The sequence below is a fragment of the Astatotilapia calliptera genome, chromosome 17 (genome assembly GCF_900246225.1).
Source record: "Astatotilapia calliptera chromosome 17, fAstCal1.2, whole genome shotgun sequence".
NCBI classification, from domain to species: Eukaryota; Metazoa; Chordata; class Actinopteri; order Cichliformes; family Cichlidae; genus Astatotilapia; species Astatotilapia calliptera.
The window spans coordinates 1,592,595-1,614,788 of record NC_039318.1 but is presented as its reverse complement, the minus strand read 5'-3'; the positions used below and the strand labels follow the sequence as shown (position 1 = coordinate 1,614,788).

The following is a 22,194-nucleotide window of genomic DNA, read 5'->3' as shown; positions in this document are numbered from 1 at the left end:
CAGGATTTAACATTAAAAGTATATGTATATGTAGTTATGTCAGTTAGGAACAGCATCATTAGTCATTCAGCACCAGGTGCATGAGCAGACGAGGCCATGGGGTAACTTTACTGAACTGTACTCGAGTACATGTAGAGTAAAGTAAGTCTGTTGGACTTGGACCCACTTTTTTTTTTATTAATGTTGGTGCCTCAACCGCTAATCATCCTTTAGGCAAATATTTGACATTGTATATGCTACTATATTTATGTACTATTTATAAATATAAATTCCTGGATATTATAGATGAAGACAATATATTATAGACATAGATGCTATAGAATGATAAATTATTAAACTCATCATCAGCTGAAACACTGATCCACACATTACTAAAGCAATAGTTATGATCCAGTAAAGAGTTCTGGTTCTGGGCCACATCCAGCCCAGTCTGTGAGCAGCATCAGAGTTTGGCTCACAGTTTGTTCCAGTTTTGGAGAAATCACAACTTCGCTGTATTTATTTAGCAGACTTTTGAAGACTTTTATTTATTTTTAAAATGTACGTATGTACGTACATGTGCGCTAATGATGTTAAAACAGACATTTATAAGAGATGATGTGAGTCTTACAAAAAGCAACACTGATGCAGAATGTAGAGCTTGTACAATACATGAACTCAAAGTGTTTATTTAGTGAAGTCAGAGGTAAAGCTGTGGGCTTTTGTGGAGAGCAGATTACTCTGTTCAAGGGTTACAATTTGAATTTGCAGAGAAATGTGAAGATCTGACTGAGGCAGGCCAGAATATTTGCTGCAAAAGCAACAATGACTTTGCTCAAGCGTTGCACATCCTGTGATGGATGTGGGCACAGTACCAAAGAGTGTTTGGTGGCTTCTGCTACACTAATAAGCCCTGAGAAATATAAATGAATAAATCAAGACATAAATAAATAAAGGTAAATGAGATGAAGCATTAGATCCTTTATATACTGACTGACAGGATGGATCACCACGACAATAAAAGTGTGGCATCAGGTCCATGAGCTGCGAGTTTACCAAAGTAAGGCAGTATCCCTCTGGGGAGACACATGGGCACTTTGCTCTGCTCCCTATTATTTTTAAACCTCCGCGTTCTCCTTCCCTGTCATCCCCTTACCTTCCCACCACTTTCCCTGCATGAATTTCCTCTCCTCTCCTCTCCTGCAACATTTGCCATCTCTGAGAAAGCCTTGAATGGCTGCCAGCAGCCCCAAGAGCCAACTGACTTCCTGCTAAAAATAAAAGCTGAGAAAAATAAGAGCTGGAGAGAAAGGAGTGGAACCAGAAAGGGAGGTAAGGAGGATAGAGAAGGGGGAAGAGGGAAAGGAACAAGACAAATAATGGGGGAGAAAAAAGCAAAGATTGATAGGAGAGGAAAAGATGAAAGAGCAGAAAGTTTGGGAGCAGATGGTAACACCTGACCGAAGTTTGTACAGACGCTCTTTCCAAATCAATACGCTAAACCTGATCTCCCAGCAAATCTGTTCAGCACACACTAAACAGCAGGAGTTACATTCATCTACAGAACATCCGTGTGACAGAGACAGGGAACAGGAGGGAATGAAAAGGACAGAAAGAATAGGAATAGCCACATTATAAATATTTATATCAGCAGTGGAGAGAAGGTGGCGGGGTTGCAGAGGAGAAGGAAATAATGGGAGAGCGGAGCAGGAAGGGATGGAGAGAGGAAAGACTGACTTCAGAGGCAGCAGCAGGCGCATTTGGCTCAGTTTATCTTTTCTTTCCCGTCTCTTACGTCGCCTCTCTCACCGCTGGAGTGCAGGCTAGCGGATTTACATCTCGCGCTCCCCACAGCTCCCGTGTGTGTGAGCGAGGAAGGAGGCGAAGGACAACAAGTTCTCCCCTTATCTCCCTCTACTGTCTGCTTCCCTCCTTCAGACAGCTTTACACGCACCCGCCATCAGGCACGCACCTTTTCCTGGCGTGATTTTCACCGGGGAAAGGTGTCGATGACGACGATGAAGGCAGCGATAGCAGGAACTGTTCTGCCTTTTCTGTAGATTCGAACACTGAACTTTTTTTTTCCGCTGTTGCTCAGCTTCGTGCGAGGTTACTTCTTCCTGTTTCAACAGATTTCACGTGGCGATGATAAGACTTACACGCGCTCCTTAGTCAGTACAGAGATAAGAAGCTTCCAGCAGAGCAAAAGTCAAAGAAAACAAGTCTGAATTCTCTAAAGGCTCCTTTACTTTCTTCTTAACAAAGGGTGTAAGAATATAAGGACGCACGGCAGGAATTTCTTTGCCAACTAAACTTAACTTTCATGAGTATTTGATTTACATGGCACTGACAAAGCATAAAACGTTAATAAATAATAAAGTTAATTATTATTAATAAATAATTTACAGATTATTGTTGATAAATAAGTTCTAAGCCATTAAAAACAACAGGTTTGGGGAACTTAACAGATTAACACCAATGATGGCAGAGCCGCCTTTGAAGGAGCTGGTCTGACATCAGCACCAACCTGAGACTTCGCTCACTGCTCGGACGCTTGGGTCCATGGAGGGGAATAAGAGCAGCTGCAGTTAGGAGATCACTCACTCTGCCGTCGGCACTAAACCTCCTGTTTTTTCACAACAACTTTTATAGACTTTCATAATACGGATGCTTTAATCGTGATCTGTAAATGATCACTAAGTCATTTGAAACCACTACAAAACAATATGAAGCTCTTTACGTGGCTGAGCGTCCGTTCTGCTGCAGTTTGTATCTGCTGCACCTACAGCAGCAACAGACAAGAAGAAGGTTGAAAAGTTGGTTTAGAGTCAAAAACCCATCAGGAACAAAACACCTACTCCAACAACTCCATTAACAGACAGGAAGGAGAGAAATATAAACAAGAGTCACTAATTATTAATAAACGTTGTTTATGTAATATTAAGGGAACATGGTACGTAGAGGTGGGAATCACCATACATCCCACGATACGATATTATTGCAATTTTCTTAAATATTTTGCGATATTCAGATTCTGTACATAAAGGTAAACTTTATCAATATTCATTTTATCTAATATCAAAGTCTCGCACTCAGTCTTTCTCTCATTTCAGTTTTATTGTTGACAAACTGAACGGTTTGTATTACAGTCTAGTCCCACTGAACTGAATGCAACCATCTGGTACAATTATAACTATTCTGAACTATGCAATATGAAAACTATGCAGCCCCTTCAGCAACTGAAGAATTTGAAAGTAAATTAAAACAAAATAATTTTACATTAAATAAAAAAGTTTTAAACTTAATTAAAATAAAACATGTCTTAAATTAAAATAAGTAAACTGTCATGTTTATTGCTGCCAAAAAAAGTTAAACACATTTGGACAGTGAAGGAATGTCAGGATTCTTGCTCAGAAAAAGGATCAACATGCTCTGAAGTCAGAGTCCACAAAAACTTTTTTTTGTAACAAAATATCGATTTCTGCCGTCCCTGCATCGATACATTATTAGAAAACAAAATATCACGATGCTACACAGTATCGATTTTTTCCCCACCCCTAATGGTACGTTACAGGCTGCACTAAAGAGTGAGAGAGTGAAAACAAATTTCAGGCAGCTCAAATTTGTTGTGTGTGAGGATATGTTTCAGTAATGTTTAATAAAAACAACCTTTTGATAGAAAACAACATTATTTGTATTTGTTTTGAGATGGCAGGCTGACAGGACTCCACACACAGACAAGCCAGTGTCCTCCTAACACTGGTACCAAGCCTGCAGAAATGGGGAGAGTTGTGTCAGGAATGTGGCATAAAGTCTTTACCCAATCAAACATGCAGATTATCAAGAATGAGATTTCCGTATCAGATCGGTTGGTTAACAACGACCGCCTCTGGTGCCGTCGTTCAACAGGATGCCGGTGGAAACTGTGCTGCTGTTGGCCAAAGACAAAGGAAGAGGAACGTGTGTTCTGACGCAGATAAAGAGAAGGAAAGGCTGCAGTGTGGAGGTGCAAGTAAAGGCCTATGACTGGTGAAGGGAGAGAGCTGGCTGATATGATGGAGAGAATGAGCACATATAAGTTGTGAAGGCAAAGAGAGGATCAGACAGGATCATGAATTTGAAGCTGGAGGCTGAAGAGGTGAATGTTGTTGGTGTTTATCCCCCACAGGCTGGACGTTAGTTAGAAAAGAAAGAGGAATTCTTTAAAGTGTCCCCAGGAGAGAGAGAGTGGTGGGTGGAGCAGACTTCATTGGACAACAGAAGAGACGAGGAAGTGTTGGGTAGGTATGGTGCCGACAAGAAAAATGGAAGATCGTTGGGTTGGCTCTGGAAGTCGAGGAGAGTAAGTAAATAAAGGGTGAGGCAAAGATTACATGTTGGGAGTTGTGGAAGAATGTCTCAGAGAGTACAGGGAGGAGTCGAGAAAGGCTTCGGGTGGTAAGAACAGCTGAAGTGGTGAGGGAAGCTGCCAGAAGGTGTTTGGTGTATCCTCTGGAAAGACAACAAAGGACAAACCGTAGGCTTGTTCTTATACTTTACCGCAGCACTCAAAGCACTTCATGCAACATGCCTCATTCACACCCATTCATACAAGCTCTTCTGTTCTATACCGAAGTGCATTGTCTCTAACATTCAGGCTCTGAACACACCAGAGAGCAGCTTGGAGTTCAGTATATCCTGAGGATACTTTAGCATGCAGTCAAGTGGGGCCTCCAGGGACTGAGCCACTAACCTTCCAATTAATAGAGGACTTGCTCCTGAGCTACAAACACTGAGATTTGGTTGTGGAATTAGGAAGTACCGAAAAGTATCCAAAAGAAGACAGATCAGCGGAAAAAAGGCAGTATAGGCAGACCTGTCATCCCAGACAGGTCACCTGGTAACGTCTAGGAGAGAAGGCAGTAAAGAAGAGATAAAACAATCTTGAAAGATCTTGAAGAGAGTAGGGAAGCCTTAGGAATGGTGAACAAGAGTATTGTACCAATTTGTTTAAAAAGTGCAGACTGTAGTAAATATAGAGCGATGAGACCGATGAGCCATAGAAGTTATGGTGAAGAGTTGTAGAATGTAGGTTAAGGACAGAGCTGACAATCAGGGAGCAGCAGTACGCTTTCAGGCTGAGTATGAGCACTACAGATGCAACGTTTGGTTGAGAAGCATAGAAAAGGAGTTTGAGTTTGTCCATGTGGATCTACAGATTACAGAGTGACACAGAGTGTCAGGAGTGACAGGGAAGGTTCTGCAGGCATTACATCAGGAATCTGAGCCCCTTCTTATTTGCTGACAGATGAGACCAGGCTGGAGTTACCGTGGATGTTTTGAGTCGACATTGTGAGAGTAGGGAGAAAGTGGAGGAGAGCTGGAAGAGGAAGGAAAGTGAGACTGAGGAGGACAGGCGATGCTGCATGGAGTAGAGGTAGTGAAGGTAGATGAGTTTAAATACCAGGGGTCAACAGCCCAAAGCAACAGGCAATGCACAAGTGAAGAAGAGGGTGCAGTGGAGTGGGTGGAGATGAGCGTCAAGAGTGATTTGTGACAGAAGGATAGCAAGAAGAGTGAAAGGAAAGGGATGGCAGCGCAAAGAATGGATCTATGTGGATCCCATGTGTGAAAAGCTGGTGTGCAGTACGAGGGGATGTTATACTGTTTGGGGTGACCCATCGAGATTCGTTAAGTTAAACAGTATCAGTTATTAAGTTGTATCAGGTCGTTGCTGCGTAATAACATTTTGAGTAAAATGTGGAATATTAAAGGTTGATTCAGGTTCCTGTTTTCTGTGCTGTTGGAGAAACTGTGAAAGAACCAGGCTGGTTCGAAGGGTACGTTCAAACTGTCTGTGCAACCTCTGTAAGAAACGAGAGGAGTGTAACACAAACCAGACTCACTTTGTGCCACATCGCACTATATTGTGGGTTTTGCATGTTTGCCACAAATCACATGTGGGATTCTTGTATATTACAGCGATCAGTTTCCCAAAGCACAGCATACGTTTTAGTTTAATGGTTGTTTTCAGTACAGTCTAAAACTGGCTCAAAGACACTTCATGTTCAGCGCATTGAACGCTCACTTTACTTTATACTTTTACCAAAGTTTTTGTTTTTGGCTTCCTGTTTTCTTGTGACATGTCCGAGAAACTCGAGGTTTTTTATAAGCTGACTCAAATCACTAATCTTTAAATTCAACAAAAAGAAACTCAAATCTATGCAGAAAGGATGCAAACTGCTTTAAAAATGTGTGCGGGAAAATGGTCAGCAATATTAGGGAAGTTTCTGACTTTGAGTTAATGCTCCAAAAACAAGTGGAAGCTGTTTTTAAAAAGAGAGTTTCATGCATCAGCATTAAAATACTCTCTGAGAACTTTTTAGTTCTTCTTGATTAGGATCAAGATCACAAGGGGGTCACGGAAGACAGCTAAACACATAGAACTGCTAACCTAGCCAGTCGTTGAACTTCTTGACCTCGGAGGGCAGTCCCAGTTCGGTGAAGTCTCCAGCATGGATGAACACATCCCCGTACGGCATCTGGATGGCATCAGTGCGGGAGTGTGTGTCCGAGATGCACACAAAGCGTGTGTAGCCCGGTGGCTTTGGAGTGTCGTGAGGCATTGGGTCAACCCTGAGACAAGAAAAGGAACAGAGGACAAGAAAGCAGGGAGTGAGGATGCGAAACGGGGCCACTGCAGCTTTTGCTGTACTGAAACAATACAGCAGAAGGGACAACAATGCTATACGTAAAGTCTCTGTGGTAAGAGGCTGACAATGAAAAAAGTTAGAATTAGTATCCAACAGAAAATCATCCCCACAGACTGAGGCAGATGGGGAAACAAGAGACAGCACAAAGGAGGAGGGAGAGGCCACAATAAAAGCACGGTACCCACAGAAGCAGAAAAAGAAATGTGCAGAGATAGAAAAAGAATAAAGCACAAATATAGAAAAGAGCAGAGTCCTGTGGGATTTCAAGTGAGTGTGCAGATCCATGGGGTCTCTGGGGGGGAGAAGGAGAGCTGGTGAATAACCGTGGCCCACTTAAGTGAGCTTTCCTCCAGGTACCTTAACACCCAGCCCTACTTCCTCCTCCTCCTCCACCCATACCACTAGAGACAGAAAAAGATGAGGCGACGAGGGAAGCAGATACACATGCACATAAGACAACCAGCAAGAAATGAGTCACGAAGTAATAAAATACAAAAGAGGGTTCATAGAAAATATAGCACAACTGATGGGACTGAAATGTAAGATGATGTAAAGTGACTGAGCTCCACAGGATCTCTTCTTCACATGACTGTTCGAAAGACTCTGTGATTTTATATAATAGCCTAAAGTTGAACTAAAGCTCAGAAATAGACTGAGTGACTTAATTGCACAAGCTGCCACAGCTAGAAATTGAACAAGCAGAATTGAGGTCAGTTATAGTCACGCTATAAATAGCCTGATCTAAGGTAGCTAAAGGGGGGTATTAGAGTGTTAATGTGCTGGTTTGACAACATGCTGGGAGGAGGAACCCTTGGACTGAGCAGTTTCTGTCGTATTGTAGCCCTGTTTATAGAACAATGTCTGGATATGCATCAGAAGTTAGTGAGGGGGATTTTTGCCTGTGCAGCTACGCAGAAACACCCAGGTCGGCAGGCCGCAGCTTTATTGATATATACTGAAATACCCGTCATTAAAACTACAAGAGAGGCTGTCAAAGGTTTATGGGAGGAAGAGAGAGACAAAACACACACATTACATAAAGCTTGAATGAGCATGTCACTGAAATAAGTATTTGATCCCCAAGGAAAATGTGATTTGGTACATGATGGAGAAATCACTAGATTTGCATACATTTCAGGAGGGACTCCAAACTTTCCAAGCCCTTTAGGTTTCTTAGATGTTGCTTTACAACTCAAAGACGCAGCTCCTTCCACAGATTTTCTGTCGGACTGAAGTCTGGAGACTGGCTAGACCAGTAGACCTTAAGAGCCATCCACGACCCACCTTCAGTGTTCTGGCTGAGGGAAGGTTCTCGGCCCCTAAATGCAGTGAAGTCGTCCTGTACCCTAATACATATGCCTACCCCCATGTTTGACTGCAGAGAAGGTGTTTGGGTCATGCTCACGTCTCTTCCTCCAAGCAAGGTGGGCTGAGTTGATGCAAAAGAGGAAGATTTTGGTTTGATCGAATCACCCCACCCCCTTTAGTTGCTTCTATAAGTAATATATTAGAGTTTTAGATGTGGCGTTTCAAATCATTTTTAGCCTTGATTTGCCGTTTAATAATGTCAGCTTTTGACATTACTATATAATACTTGATCTGTGTGGTCAAAAAGTAACTGCTATTGTCTTTGAAGCCCCAATGTTAAAAAACAAGAAACCATATCTTGACATTTATAAGCTACATACTCAAGAGTGCCATTTATTGCCACTTACTGCTGCATCTTGAAACAGTGGAAATCACACCTGAATGAAAACTACCATTAAATATAAACAAGGGGAGAAAAAGGGATTCAGAGCTTCAGATTTCACAAGAGCCCCACAGAAACATCCTACATATGTTCAAAACCTGATCACTGACAATTCCTTACAAAGGCGCGATCTGAAGCTTCTTATTTACTTGGTTGGAATTGCAGTTACGCAGCTGTCTGCAACATCCTGCGGTTTGATGCTCTTGTTATGAAAGAAGTGTTCGGTGCACGGCTTCTTAGCTTTAGGAGATTACTTCTAACCTGACCGTGATTCACAACGTAGAACATGTTACAGAGTCTACTCATTTATTGAACAGCTTTAATGATGTAATTTAATACTATAATTAAATGGCACCGCTGGCCAGATATTGAAGTGTAGCAGAAATTCAATTCAGTCTTATTAAAACATTCATATCTTTATGCTTTACTGGATCATCTGTGTCTGAAGACAAAATATGAGTATGAATTATGTGTTTATATTTTGAACTTTTTTAGTTGAAGTTCATAATTAATGTTATTCATATAAATAATCAGCAGTACTGACAGAGACTCCAAATTGCTTTACATTTTAGGGAGAAGGATAAAAAGTGAGCTTATTGTAGAATAAGTTCACATATGCATGGTTTGTTTTTCATGAAGTTATAAATGCATATCATCCTTTTTGGATTCAAAGTAGAAAACTAGCCTACAATCTACAAAGAGACAATCTGGAACTATGTTATAAAAGCCTCCCAGTACAGGCCAATGGGATTTCGTCTCACAGATGACATGACTCTTCTGGCTCCGTGGCTGCTGCCATGTTGATTTTTTGGAGCCAGAAGTGACAATATACTGACTACGTGGTTGAGTGCAACCATCTCAGCCTTGCAAGCGTGGTTATCAAGCTACACTCACTATGCACAGTCACAAAAGCATGCTGATCAATGCTAAGCTACAGACTGATAAAATCCTCAGATTTCACTAACTAAATATCCTTGGATGGGCTGTAGCGACACAGTGGGTGATATCATGTGTCAGATAATAACAATAATAACTTTGAGCAAGCCACAAGTGGCCATTAGAGGAGCTGCAACACCTGCACTGTTTTTGGCATTTCTGCACTGCAGCCTCGCAGGTTGCTGGTTGATCAGTACTAGCTTAGCATAAACTACAAAGACCCTTTGTGGCAGGAATGACTGACTTCCAGTCTGCGTCTGCACAGACTCACATTACATATAAAGTGAACACTTGGAAGGCTTTTATTTTTTGCAAAATATTGCGTAATGTAAATAATTTATTTAAACTTTAAATATTGAATTTTATTTTACATTTTAAATAAATAAAATTATTACATTATGTAAAATTCCAGTAACTATTTCTTGCATGTTATTTTAGAGCCTGAACTATAAAACAATTGCAAGAAAATTCAAAAGTAATTTTTTGCAATTTATTCCTTAAAAATGTATTGTGCAATTTATTTTCGGTTTTTCGAGGGAAAAAAGCAAAATAAATCACTCTGCTGATGTGGAAGTCTCAAGTTGGCATTACAACAAATAGCTGTAGCCATGGCAACAGATGAAGAAGCTTCATAAATGCAAAGAAAGGAATGTTATTAATTTACATGCATCGTTCCAGGAGCACACGAGATGCAAACGGTCAAAACAGTTTAAAGATGTAGATTAAAAATCAGTGTCAGGTATCTGAGCAACGGCAGACAGTTTGTATTTATTTGACATTAATCATTTCAAAAGTATTAATACATTATCATTATTATTATTATTAACCCTATTATTAGTCTCCTGAAAACCTAACAAACAGAGCTCAGTCCAGACATATACTTTATGTGGCAACTGCTGCTGATCAAGAAGTAGCTGCAACACTCAGAACTATAAATCATTATCTCTACATTTCTGTTATACAGTGTGTTAGTGCAATTTAAAAGATAACCAAACAAAGATATCAACAAATGTTTATGAGCTCCAACTCTCAATGACAGCAGGATGCTCCATGATTACCAGCAGCTACATTTCCATCTACTCACATGTGAACGTGAGGCGGCTGGAAGCGTCCCTGGTTGATATTGTAGAAGGTGAAAGCCTGAGTGGGGTTGGTGCTGTACTCATCCACCTCCACAGCAGTCCTGTTGCCTCGCTGTGAATGTGACTGAGCCTGCGACTGCTGCCGCCTTGCGGCCATGATCTCTGACAGGGTGAAGGCCATGATGCTAGGGACCAAAGCAAATGGAGGAGTGCAAAGTTGTAGCTGCTGGTTGTTTTTGCTTTAGGGCAGTGGGTGGATTGTCCCTGCCTTATGAGAGGCTGCTGGGAAATGTCCTGACGAGTTCAAACCCTTGGTGCACACACAGTCCCAGTGACCTGAGGAGACAGCATCACATTCTTCTTCTGCACCTGCAAAGAATGCAAAAGAGCAGAGCTGCAATTTGGCGTATGACGTATTTGCAGGAGAACCCTTATTTGAATAACTGAAAAAAGAATCATTGCAGTTATCAAATATTTAAACAAAATGTGCCGTGGAACATTAGCACAGCAGCAAACAAGTGTTTGCTATCCAAGGATACTGTGGAATAATGGCACAGTTAGCAGTGACACTGCCTCTTTGTGTCTGTGGGGTCCCAAAAAACTCTCCATGACTAAAGCAGGTGGTGGAACAGGAGTTGGACCTACTGATTTAGACTAGGTTTAAATCACAACGGACCGTTTAATGGGCACAGTGAACAGTACCTGAGCTCAGCTGGCCGGCTACACTGAACTTAACCCTCCTGCCATCCTTTAAAAAACTCACACCCATCACCCTAGGGACCATTCTCAGCCACGCCATAAAAAGACCATATATCCATATTTTATTCCACTTTAAATTAGCCAACCTTGTAAAACTACTTCTCCCTGAAATATTCATGTAAAGTTTTAATTATATTTTCGTTGTTTTAACCCTTCAAATCCCAGTGTTATTACATGAGCGCCCTGTGTTATAAGCCCCAAAAACCAAAAAACGAAACTAAATATTTCCACAAAAAACCAGTTGAAGTAATATGTGATTGTCATTATAAGTAGGCCTTTAGATGGACCAAAGATTGGCACCAACATACATTTTGACCTGCCATTATTTTTTTTGCATTTTTTTTGCAATTTAAAAATTAAAACTTCAAGGCCCTGAGTCTTCATTGACATCCAAGAAAAGAAGAAAAAATAAAATCATATGATGATAATTTGGGGTTGAAAAATAGCATTTATAATGGAAGTCAATGGGCAGAAAATGGTCCCCAGGGTGATGGGTGTGGGGATTTCTGCTGCTCAGCCATTTTAGGCTGATTTAAGGAATTCACACTGGAATATTAACATTGACAGGTAAAAACTATCCTGTGGCAAGTTTGGTTATATTCCACTGAACACAGTGGAAATGGCAGCCATTTAACACATAGCAGTGGCACAAAAAGGTCCCAAGAAGGCAGGAGGGTTAAATGGCTCAGAGCAACTGCTGTGTTATACACAATACTGGATACCAACTGCACCTCCTGGCAGGGATAACACTGTCACTAAATACAGACCTGTACTGTGTCTTATGAATATGATTTATTTTATTTTTTAATAGGGTCAAAATAATAACTATTAAAGTAAGATTGCAGTTACCTTAAAATAGACTAAATCACAGTTACACTACAACCATGGATGATAAAAAGCACAATTCTGACACGAGGCACGCACAAACATCACAGCAGTGTCTACATGTAAAGGTTTAAGTATATCTGTTAGCCTAGGTTATAAAGAACGAACTGAATTACCCAGTTCAGTGAGAAGCTAAATGACAAACGTGTGTTTGGGCACAAATGTGTGTTCTAAATTAAATTAAAAATGCTCTTTAGGTTTTTCGTGTGCTACATTGTTCTTTTCATTCGAGTTTTTCTTTTCAACAATGAAGTGAACTGATCATTTCCTTTCACTGCCCATCCCTGACGTGTGAGACCTCCCTGTGTGTGTCGCCCATTAAAGCTCAGATTTAACTCTGCAGCTCATTTTTCAGAGGCTCTGACGACTGCTGGGAGAGCGCAGAGCCGCTGAGAGGTGCTGAGATGACGGAGACGCTGGAAGACGGAGGTGATAATTTGGGGACAGGCTGCTTTGGCATAGTCCGTCTGGACTGCCGCACGATGTCGGCGTGCCATCTCGATTCCTCATTCGCTGACGCGACAGATACACACTTCACACCCCGGTTGTTTGTCACGGGCAAATCCCAGCATGGTGGTCGGTGGATGTGTTTCAGGAGTGTGTGCAGCACATGTGCGCATTCGCAGGTTGATGTGTATGAAGGCCTGCGCATGCATATTTTAATGTGCTTCTGTTGTTATAAATGTGACAGTGACAATCCCTCACACTGCTAGTGTCAGACAGGAATGTATTAGCAGATGCTGAGACTGTAACACACTGGGCTCAGACGCAGCTGTCGAAATCACGTAGTTGACGACTGAATATACAGCTAACATCAGCCTGTCTAAAGAAAAGGGTTTAATCCATTGCTAATAAATAATAAATAAATAATATGATCGATCGATTAAGGGATTTAAGCAACCCGTGGTGATCTAGGTGAACTCTTGCAGTTGTGAAAATAACTGCATTTCCTAAATCTTTCCAGAAAGACGGATCAGGATTTATTTCACTGCTAAGCACTACGTGGTGGAGAGTAAATATTAACACAAGTTGTGATTTATTTGTGACCAAATCAAATAATTTTGGTGTCGAAATCTAACCAAACAGAGGCTGAGTGTTATAAGTCACAGGATACAGGCCTGGATTGGATTTCTCTGCCAAAGGTCAACTATGATGCTCTTATACCACGTCACCTCCTCTAAAGATCTCTTACGACCTGATGGGGGCGCTACACCAGCTAGTCTGCAGCCAAATACAGCATATTGATTCCACATGTTGCGTTGAGCCCTGAACTGAACAGCGACATAATTCTCCAGCTTGAGCAGATTGACAGGTTACAGCTCTTTAATACAAAGTGTGCATGACTTCCAAGTGAGTCCATGTAAGAATATTGCAGGTAAGCAGGTGTCATGTGTGTTTTCTCTGCATTTTCTACACAGGCTGCACCTCATCCAAGCCGAGGGACTACTTCCAGTACTGAAACCTGTCTGTAGTGTGCTACCTGTCAGAAAAAATCACCTTTAATCTCCTGACCTAATTTACCCCATGTTTTCTATTTTTGCATATGTTATTTGAAAGTAATTTGCAGTCGACCTATTGCACTGTTCAGACACAAGGATGTGTTGGGATTGGCTGCTTTTAACCAGCAATTCATTCATTACTTTAAGATATTATTACCAGTGTCACTGAATCATATTATGGTAATAAATGCCACCATTATCTCAATATTATGGCTCAACCTTAGCTGCTATTATTTGATGTTGGTGCTATCAGCAGCTCAGTAATCTCTGAAATGTAGGGTGGTTTCTGAACGCTGAAACAAAACTATATCTGACACATAGCTTAACAAATTCATTTTGCTTTTCATTTAAATATGAAAGCGTGTTAGAAGAAGCATCTGTACCTACACTGGAAATGTTGGCCCACAGTGGGTTCGTACGTGCTCCGCTGAATGCACAATCACAGTAGTTGAGGGCATTCACACTGAAATTAAAAGAGTGTAAGGCGCTGAAATGGTGCGCGCCTGCTGGTATCAGTGTGACGAGTAATTGAGCGATGACAGAGACGGGACTGTACAGCTCTGGAAAGCTATCGTAAGGAAAGAACGTTGTCTTTTACTCAGACAGTTTTCCAATTACAAAGTAATTTACCAGGAAGGTGAGCTTACATGCACCTATTTGCATTCGGTATGACATGCTCTGCTGCATGAAAACCTCAACGTTTTTGGTTTAGTTTCTTTTAAACGGGACTTTTGGTTTCATTAAATGAATAAAATGGCTGAGTTTGTTCACACAGCACTAAATTCAATCTGAGCGCAGGCTTAAACATTTACATGCCAGTGAGACAGCCGTATTGATTAAAATTAATGTACATCTGTTCCATCAGACATCCGCGAGACTGACAACATGTTGGAGACAACTTCTGTGTGGACAGCCTGTTTGTCTCTGAAAATGTTTCTCATAGAGTCTCGTCCTTTGTTATTTTAAAGCGAGTGTTTCTGCCACCGGAAAATCCTCTTTTCTTCCGCTGCATTTTACCAGCTCCCAGCAACATTTAACTTATGTGTGAAAAAGGTGGATGTCTGATGGAAACATGCTAACATCAACATACAAGCATATCTAGGAAAGCAGGAAAGCAATAAAAGCAGTCTTCACTCCACTGTTGCAGTATTGTTCTGTTTTAGCCTGAATGTGTGTCCCTGTTTTTATGGGTGTACAGAAAACCATCAGTGGATTACTGTCACTTTAAGAAATAATGGGTGCCATTTTTTCACGATTTCTAATTGTGTACATTTATGTTGTCTTTTGCTTCATTGTGCTGAATTTTAACAGACTAGCTCCAGTAAATTTCACAGAGATCATATCGGCCACCTCTCTCTGTAATGTCCAATTCAAAATCTTGTTTAAAACATTCCAAAATAAAAGCTGTAAATGAATTTCATGAATTCCTTAAATAATTCTAAGTTTAAATTGATTTGCTTATGCGTACTTTACCTCAGGAGCATTACCCCAAAATGTATCTGTGCTTTAAAGTGTACTGAACCTCATGTGAGTGTAATGCTGTTTTTCAGCACACACTGCAGAGAAGAAACCGGTCACACAGCCTAACAAAGGAACTCCTGTATTTTGTAAGATGGGGGGTCAAGAAAGAAGAAGGACTCGTGCACACTCGAGCCCACACAATCTGTTTTACACGTTCACAAGTTTTCACTCACAGACTCTGTCCAAACAGAAAAAAACATTTCCTGCAGCCAAAACTCATTAGCTCGTGATTTTTGTGTTCTCTGCAAAAGTGCCTTTAGATCATCTGAGTTATGACAACGTTGTCTGATTAAAAATGGGGGTCAAGACTTCTGGTGACAAGACTAATACTGTCTGCAGTGAAGATCACAGTTTACAGGAATAATTAAGATGCAAAAAATTGATGAGTTGACTGTGAAAATAGATACAAGTGCTATTTACTATTTTTCTGGCTCAATTTGTTTGTCATTGTTTGAATTCATAACAGAATTACAATGCTTTTATTATCTCCACTGTATGGGCCCCTAGTCTATTTGGTAATTGGAGAGAAGAGAAGAGAAGAGAAGAGAAGAGAAGAGAAGAGAAGAGAAGAGAAGAGAAGAGAAGAGAAGAGGAGAGGAGAGGAGAGAAGCCCTGCAGCGCTCACACGGATCCATCAGTGTTCACTAGTGTAAGTGGAGCGGCTGATAAATGCAGAAACGTCTGATTGATGCGCTCTCCTCATGGGGACATTGTCATATTTAACAGCGACCGTCACATTAGACCGTGTGCCGATCCTCCCTGCTTATTCGCCCGTTTCCTGCTACGTATGGACACACAGAGAAAATTAAAGTGCATCTGAGTGTGTCGCTGAATTACAGTTATCTGTTTTACGCGTAGCCTGGAGATAGTGTTGGTCTGATTTGGAGTCACGGCTCTGTGAAATTTGGTGACGGCTGAAAGAAATTTCCTATCCAAGGCTGAAAAATACAAGAGAATAACATCCACAAAGATTTCTGTGCCGATTAACTTCTCTTTTAATGCGGCGTTTTTCACCTTTAATTCGCTCCTGCTCACTTTGTCTCAGCAAAGCGTTTTGCAGGCAGAAACTTTAATTAGAAATCAGGTGAAAAGTTCAAAGTGCGTCTGTGATTATCGCCCTCGTGCGCGTTTTGCAGAGGTGTCCGTGCACTCACACCGAGTAACTGACTTCTAATGAAACTTTTCAGCCGTTTGGTCCACAGGCTGCACCAGCTGTCTGCTTCTCACACGTGGAGCCTGGAAGCTCCGCTATCAGCCTTCTTTTCAGTCTGAACTGCCCTTTGGATGCGGTGCTGTGGTGAAGTATGAACGACTATAAGAGCGTTCCGGTGAGCTCCACTGGAAAACGCGACATCTGGGGACGTATATATATATATATATATATATATATATATATATATATATATATATATATATATATATATATATATATATATATAAAGCTCTCTGCAACCGAAGCCGGGTGAGTGGAAATGTGGCATCAGGGCTGAGATTAACCCGAGAATATGCCGCGGTATGCGGGTTCGGGGCAAATCTCTGCTCCGCTGTCTCATGCATTGTAAACAGAGCTGTAAAATAAATAGGAGTCTACCTACCAGCTTCAGTCGCAGTGAGGCTGCTCAGTGTTGGATGGTGTGGAGAGAGGAGTGTCTGCGCTGCCACAGAGACGCGCTGGTCAGTTTGAATGCGTACCCCGTGGTGCACCGGCACAGCGTCGTAGGCACAGCCTCTCTCTCTCTCTCTCTCTGCCTCTCTCTCTCGCCCTCTCAGTCCGGCCCACTGTGTTTCACCGGTGAGCGGTACAACGAGGAGGAGCAGAGCAGGGAGGGAGGGAGGACCGAGAGCAGCTGCGTGCGGCACCACTGGACTCATTCCCGGTCAGAAAACCCGAGGAAGCAGTTCGGTGCAGTTTTACTTATACAGGACCAAACCACAACAACAGTTTCCTCAACGCACTTTATATTGTAAAGCAAAGACCCTACAATAATACAATAATATGACCGCTTGACTACACGGGGACCACACGGCCCGTGTCCATCCGTTTGACGGTGAATGTTTCTGTTCAACATGACTGTTTCATTCACTAAATCGGTTCATGTGCTGAAACAGCAAACGGACATTTCTTTTCTTATTTTCCCTGCGGCTGTAAAACGATCAGAAAGCAGCATTCAGTCGCTCTTTTTAATTTCAGAAAGCGACTGCAGCTCTGTGACATTTACAGTAAATATAAAATAAAGCTCTAATCCGGGTTAGTTTATTTATTTTTTGTCAGTTTACATTTCTAATAATTATTCAGCAACAATAAATTTGGCTTGATAGGCTCATTTGTTATCAAACGTTAGACGTGATAGTCCAGTCATAATGGTTATTGTCAAGTTAATTTCTCATCTATTTACATATCTCATTAACCTGGAGGTGCAGTGGTTAGCTCTGCTGTCTTACAACTAGAAGGTTGCGAGCTTTAACCCTGGCTGTATGTTCTGTGCGAGTCTAAGCAGTGTTGATGGATTAGCAGCCCGTCTAGGGTGAACCCTCTCCTCACCCAATGAGCGCTGTGGAAGGCTTTACCCTCATTTGACCCTAACTTGAACAAGCAGTTAAGAAAATAGAAATCATGGATCAAAACTGTAAAAAAATGTCAAAAAGAACAAAGTTAATTGTCAAGTTTTTGGGTTTGGATTCTTGTTTATTATACAAGCCAACATTTGTGAAACAAGCGCGACAGTAAAACTGTGTGAAACCACAACACAACCTCAGTCTGAACATGTTGGCAGGATTTCACTTTCTATCAAATGCTGTGGTTTGCATACTGACACTTTACTTCTTCAGCTGAACAGTTTGAACTACTTTATAGAAGTTTGTAAGTAAACATACTAAAGTACTGCAATAAAGCGCAGATTTATGCTACTTGCACTTTAGCACCTTTAAGTCAATTCATACAATATTCTGCTTCTACTCCAGATTTCAGGAGGGGAGATACTTTTCACTTCACTGTCTGAAGCTGTTTAGTTACTGGCTACTTTATAAACTGGGATTTTTATACATAAAAATTAGATTATACAAACATAGCTGACATATCAATTAAGTGATCAATCGACCATAATGTTAACTGATAGATAATTTAATGTGGAAACATTTCTCACTATTTCTCTTATTATTTACAAACCAAATGAAAATAATCATTAGTGCCAGTTGAGTACAACTGGCACTAATGATTATTACTGGATGAAAAAACTGGGTGATAAAAATGAGCTCCACCTCTATCGATGAATACTAATAATCCAGTGATAGAATTTATGCTCCGTTTATTGTTGTTCTTTCAAAAATTCTATTTGTTTTGGTGGCAATTGCCAGATAAATACAACTACAGCAAAGAAGGAATCACAATTACACATAACACGCATAAACAAAGTCCTTCATAATAACAGCAACAACCCATTGCAATAGCATGAAAGCAACACAAGAAACATCAGAAAGTTTAACCTGGTGTGATCCTGACCTCTGTCCAGACTGCATCCATTCAAATTTACCAAAGAGAGGCTGTGATACATCGCATCGTTGTACCGTGTCGTCGGTGACCTGCAATCTCTCTGGATATATTTATCATCTTATTAAGTTTGTTCTTATTAAATACAGATAAAAAGATCCCAGGCAACAGAGAAACAAAAGGAAAAAATGCCACCAGCTCACTGTCTCCAGTTTTTGATACATACATATCTTAACATGCATATCTTGACATGGGATGCAGTAAGTCCTTAAACAATTGAGGAAATGGAACAAGTGGAAGGTAAAACAAGAAGATGCACGCCTAAAAGGCGATCTACAGCATATCCGAAAGAGGACCTGAGAGATGCATCTGAGCCTTCGGTTGATGCAGCCTCATCAGAAATGCGCTCAGGTGGCTATCAAGAAGCTATTCTGAAGGAACTGAAAGACGGCGGCACGGCTGATGTGTGCCAAATTACACAAGACCTGGACTGAAAATCAGAGCTGCCACAGAGTGTTAATCCAAATTTGATATTTGAAAACACAATGGAGGCTCTTTCATGGTTTGGGGCTGCACAAAACAGTCATATCAAAATGTTACAAATGTTGAAAACCAACATATAATGCTTAATGAGAGCTGCACCGAGTCATTTATCCACTGATTACAGATATAAACGATGTCTGCATGATCTGATATTAAAATAAATGTACATATTGTACCCACGAGCAGGATCAGGACTATATCGCTGCCACTGTTTGCAGCTATTCAACAAACACAAGATGTATTTTCTTCAAGACCACAGATGTTTTTAGTGCGTGTCCTTTTCTCCATGTGTGGCTTTCAGCACATGCGATGCTCAGATTGTCACCGTAGAATCCCGCCCCTTCTCACTCACCATGTGTTTATACACCACTCTGCATTTAATTATGAGTTATTATTATTCTCTGGCTCTCTTCCACAGCGTGTCTTTTGTCTTGTGTCTCTCCACTCAGCCCCAGCCGGTCACGGCAAATGGCTGCACATCGTTGAGCCTGGTTCTTCCTGTTAAAAGGGAGTTTTTCCTTCCCACTGTCACCAAAGTGCTTGCTCACAGGGGTCATATGATTGTTGGGGTTTTCTCTGTATTATTTTAGGATCTTTACCTTACATTATTAAGTGTCTTTGGGCGACTGTTGTTGTGATTTGGAGCTATATAAATAAACTGAATAGAATTGAATAGATTTTTGAGCCCTGATCCAAAAGGTAACTGCAACCAGAGCACTGTAGACACTTAAAACAGACTTCCAGTGATGCAGAATAAATGAGCAATATTTGTCTGTTCATAGTTTTTAATGAGGAAGGAGGATTCGGTATCAGACGCAAATTATTTTTCAACCATGCTTGGAAGACACCTTTAAAGGAATCTGCAGACAAATGTGTTTGAAGAACTTCAAGCTGTGACAGTTACACTCTGCCCTGTGCTGTGGTAGTTTGTTAGAAAACAAATTAAAAGAAATGCTGTACAATAAATGTTAAAATCAGAAGATAATTCATGCAAAAGGAGCTGACACTCTTAGTGTGGTGGCCCTGATCCCTTTGGGCCATGACTATGACAGCGTGCCTTGCAGCAATAAAATGCATCTCTGTAGCAGATCTCTGCAGGTAAAGTGTTTCACTTCCTTCAGCCTGTGACCTGTTTCCTTGTTCATTACAATGTATGTTATTAATGTATAAAGCAAAGCAAGCAAAGGCTTGTAAAATCTTCATCATTTCTGCTGAAAGGAGAACTTCATCATTTATTGGCTGTGTGAGGGATAATCAGTCAAATTACAGCATTACAGCACATCCCCACCTCTGCTCCTGTTTATCCTCAGGTAATTGGACTGGGATTTAGGCCAGTAATGAGCTGAACAAACAGAACGCAATCCAGAACTCAAATATATGCCCAGGGTGGAAGCTTCCAGAGTAACAGGCTGAAGTGAGTGCACCATCTGGTGGACACTTCACTCAGACACAAAGCAAGTACAAAAAACATCAGTTGAATAAAAAACACCAGTAGCGCTCCACCCTCTCACACCGGACCAACAAAATTACAGTTACTCAGAATAACCTCAGTTTCGGGCTTTTGTATCTTCATCTCTTGAGTGTATCCTTTGACGATGACACAGCTTCCTCCTCGAGAGTCCATCCATTCGCTTCCGCTTATCCTTTTCAGGGTCGCGGGGGGCGCTGGAGCCTATCCCAGCTGTCATAGGGCGAGAGGCGGGGTACACCCTGGACAGGTCGCCAGTCTGTCGCAAGGCTAACACACAGGGACAAACAACCATTCACACTCACATTCATACCTAGTGACAATTTGGGTTATCCAATTAACCTATCCCCACAAGCTGCATGTCTTTGGACGGTGGGAGGAAGCCGGCCCCGGAGGGAATGTTGACACACACTCCTCGAGAGTGTTGAACACAAATCTTTGGTGCTATGCAGCAAAATTACAAAAAGCAAAATGTGTTGTTTTCTAAGTAGTAACGGACTTCAGTACTGCTCACACACCTGGACTAAAGAAGCTTCTCGGACGAGAGGTGAAACGTCTTCAAGAAACCTGAAGAAGTCCAGACGCTTTTCTTCTGTTAAGACTACGATTGATGACTGAGAACCACAGACATACTTTACACTCAGTTCTTTCAATACTGCGGTAAAATCACCAAATTGGAGATGAGACACTTCATTTCTGGCTGATTTTGCTGAAGTAGAGCCTGAAGAAATAGAAAATATGGTTCAAATTCTTACAGTGTTGGCTGCATATATATTAAAAGTTCAGTATCTGGTTTATGCAGTGTACACTATATTATGCACATAATAGGAAAATAAATAGAATAAAGTTGCATTTTTGCAGATTTATAACATACCTTATATGCACCCAATAAATGTGTAATTTGACCAAGTGATCACATTTTCCTAAGCAATCGGTCCGTGTTCTGTCTTTATCACTTCATAGCCAGTGAACTTTCAGAAGAGCAAATGACTGAGGAAGGGAGACAAGACAGCGAAGGGAGAGTAATCTCAGCATCTGGCACGGTCGCATTTGCCTGCAGATGCTGGCAGCTGATTGGACGTCCTGGAAAGATCACGTAGGAAATATCAGATCGGCCTGTCAAATATGATTAATTACTAACAGCAGAGAAGCTCAGCAGTTACAGTGATATTATAAACAGGCAGTGAACTCAAACATTAAAGTAGACCGCTGCTGCCAGTCAGGTACAGGCCACTCAAATTAGCAATATATTAACATTTATATCACATATAATAGATTTGATATAATTACAGTGATTGTTCTTAAAATGGAAGAAACTGAAGGAAAAAAAATCACCATTGATTTATCACGAGGAGGTGATACGACTGAAAGAGTAGAGAATGTAATTTTGATGTCAAAGCGACCATATTTGACACAATAACACAAAATGAAACATGAATGAAAGTATGCTTGCTGTGACGCATTATCTCACTCTGTGGAGGCTGTTGCTTCCATTTCAAACTAACAGTAATGTTGGATATTTCTATTCCAGTGCTGCACAAAGAACAAAAACTGAGGAAAGTGGGATAAATATGTCTCTTTTTGTGACTTGAA

The 22,194-nt window shown here is 41.1% G+C and overlaps 1 protein-coding gene across 1 annotated transcript in view; it reads right to left on the bottom strand.

Annotated features, from left to right (window-relative positions):
* Nucleotides 1-16,845, bottom strand: part of mpped1 (metallophosphoesterase domain containing 1) — a 98,736-nt gene extending 81,891 nt beyond the window's left edge. Inside the window, exons 1-3 of the mRNA XM_026146499.1 lie at nucleotides 16,699-16,845; nucleotides 10,442-10,808; nucleotides 6,413-6,594 (exon numbers count right to left, since the gene is read on the bottom strand). Of these exons, the coding sequence (XP_026002284.1) occupies nucleotides 6,413-6,594; nucleotides 10,442-10,620 (361 nt within the window). The 5' untranslated portion in view covers nucleotides 10,621-10,808; nucleotides 16,699-16,845. The remainder of the gene's footprint in view (nucleotides 1-6,412; nucleotides 6,595-10,441; nucleotides 10,809-16,698) is intronic.
* Nucleotides 16,846-22,194: the final 5,349 nt, after the last annotated feature.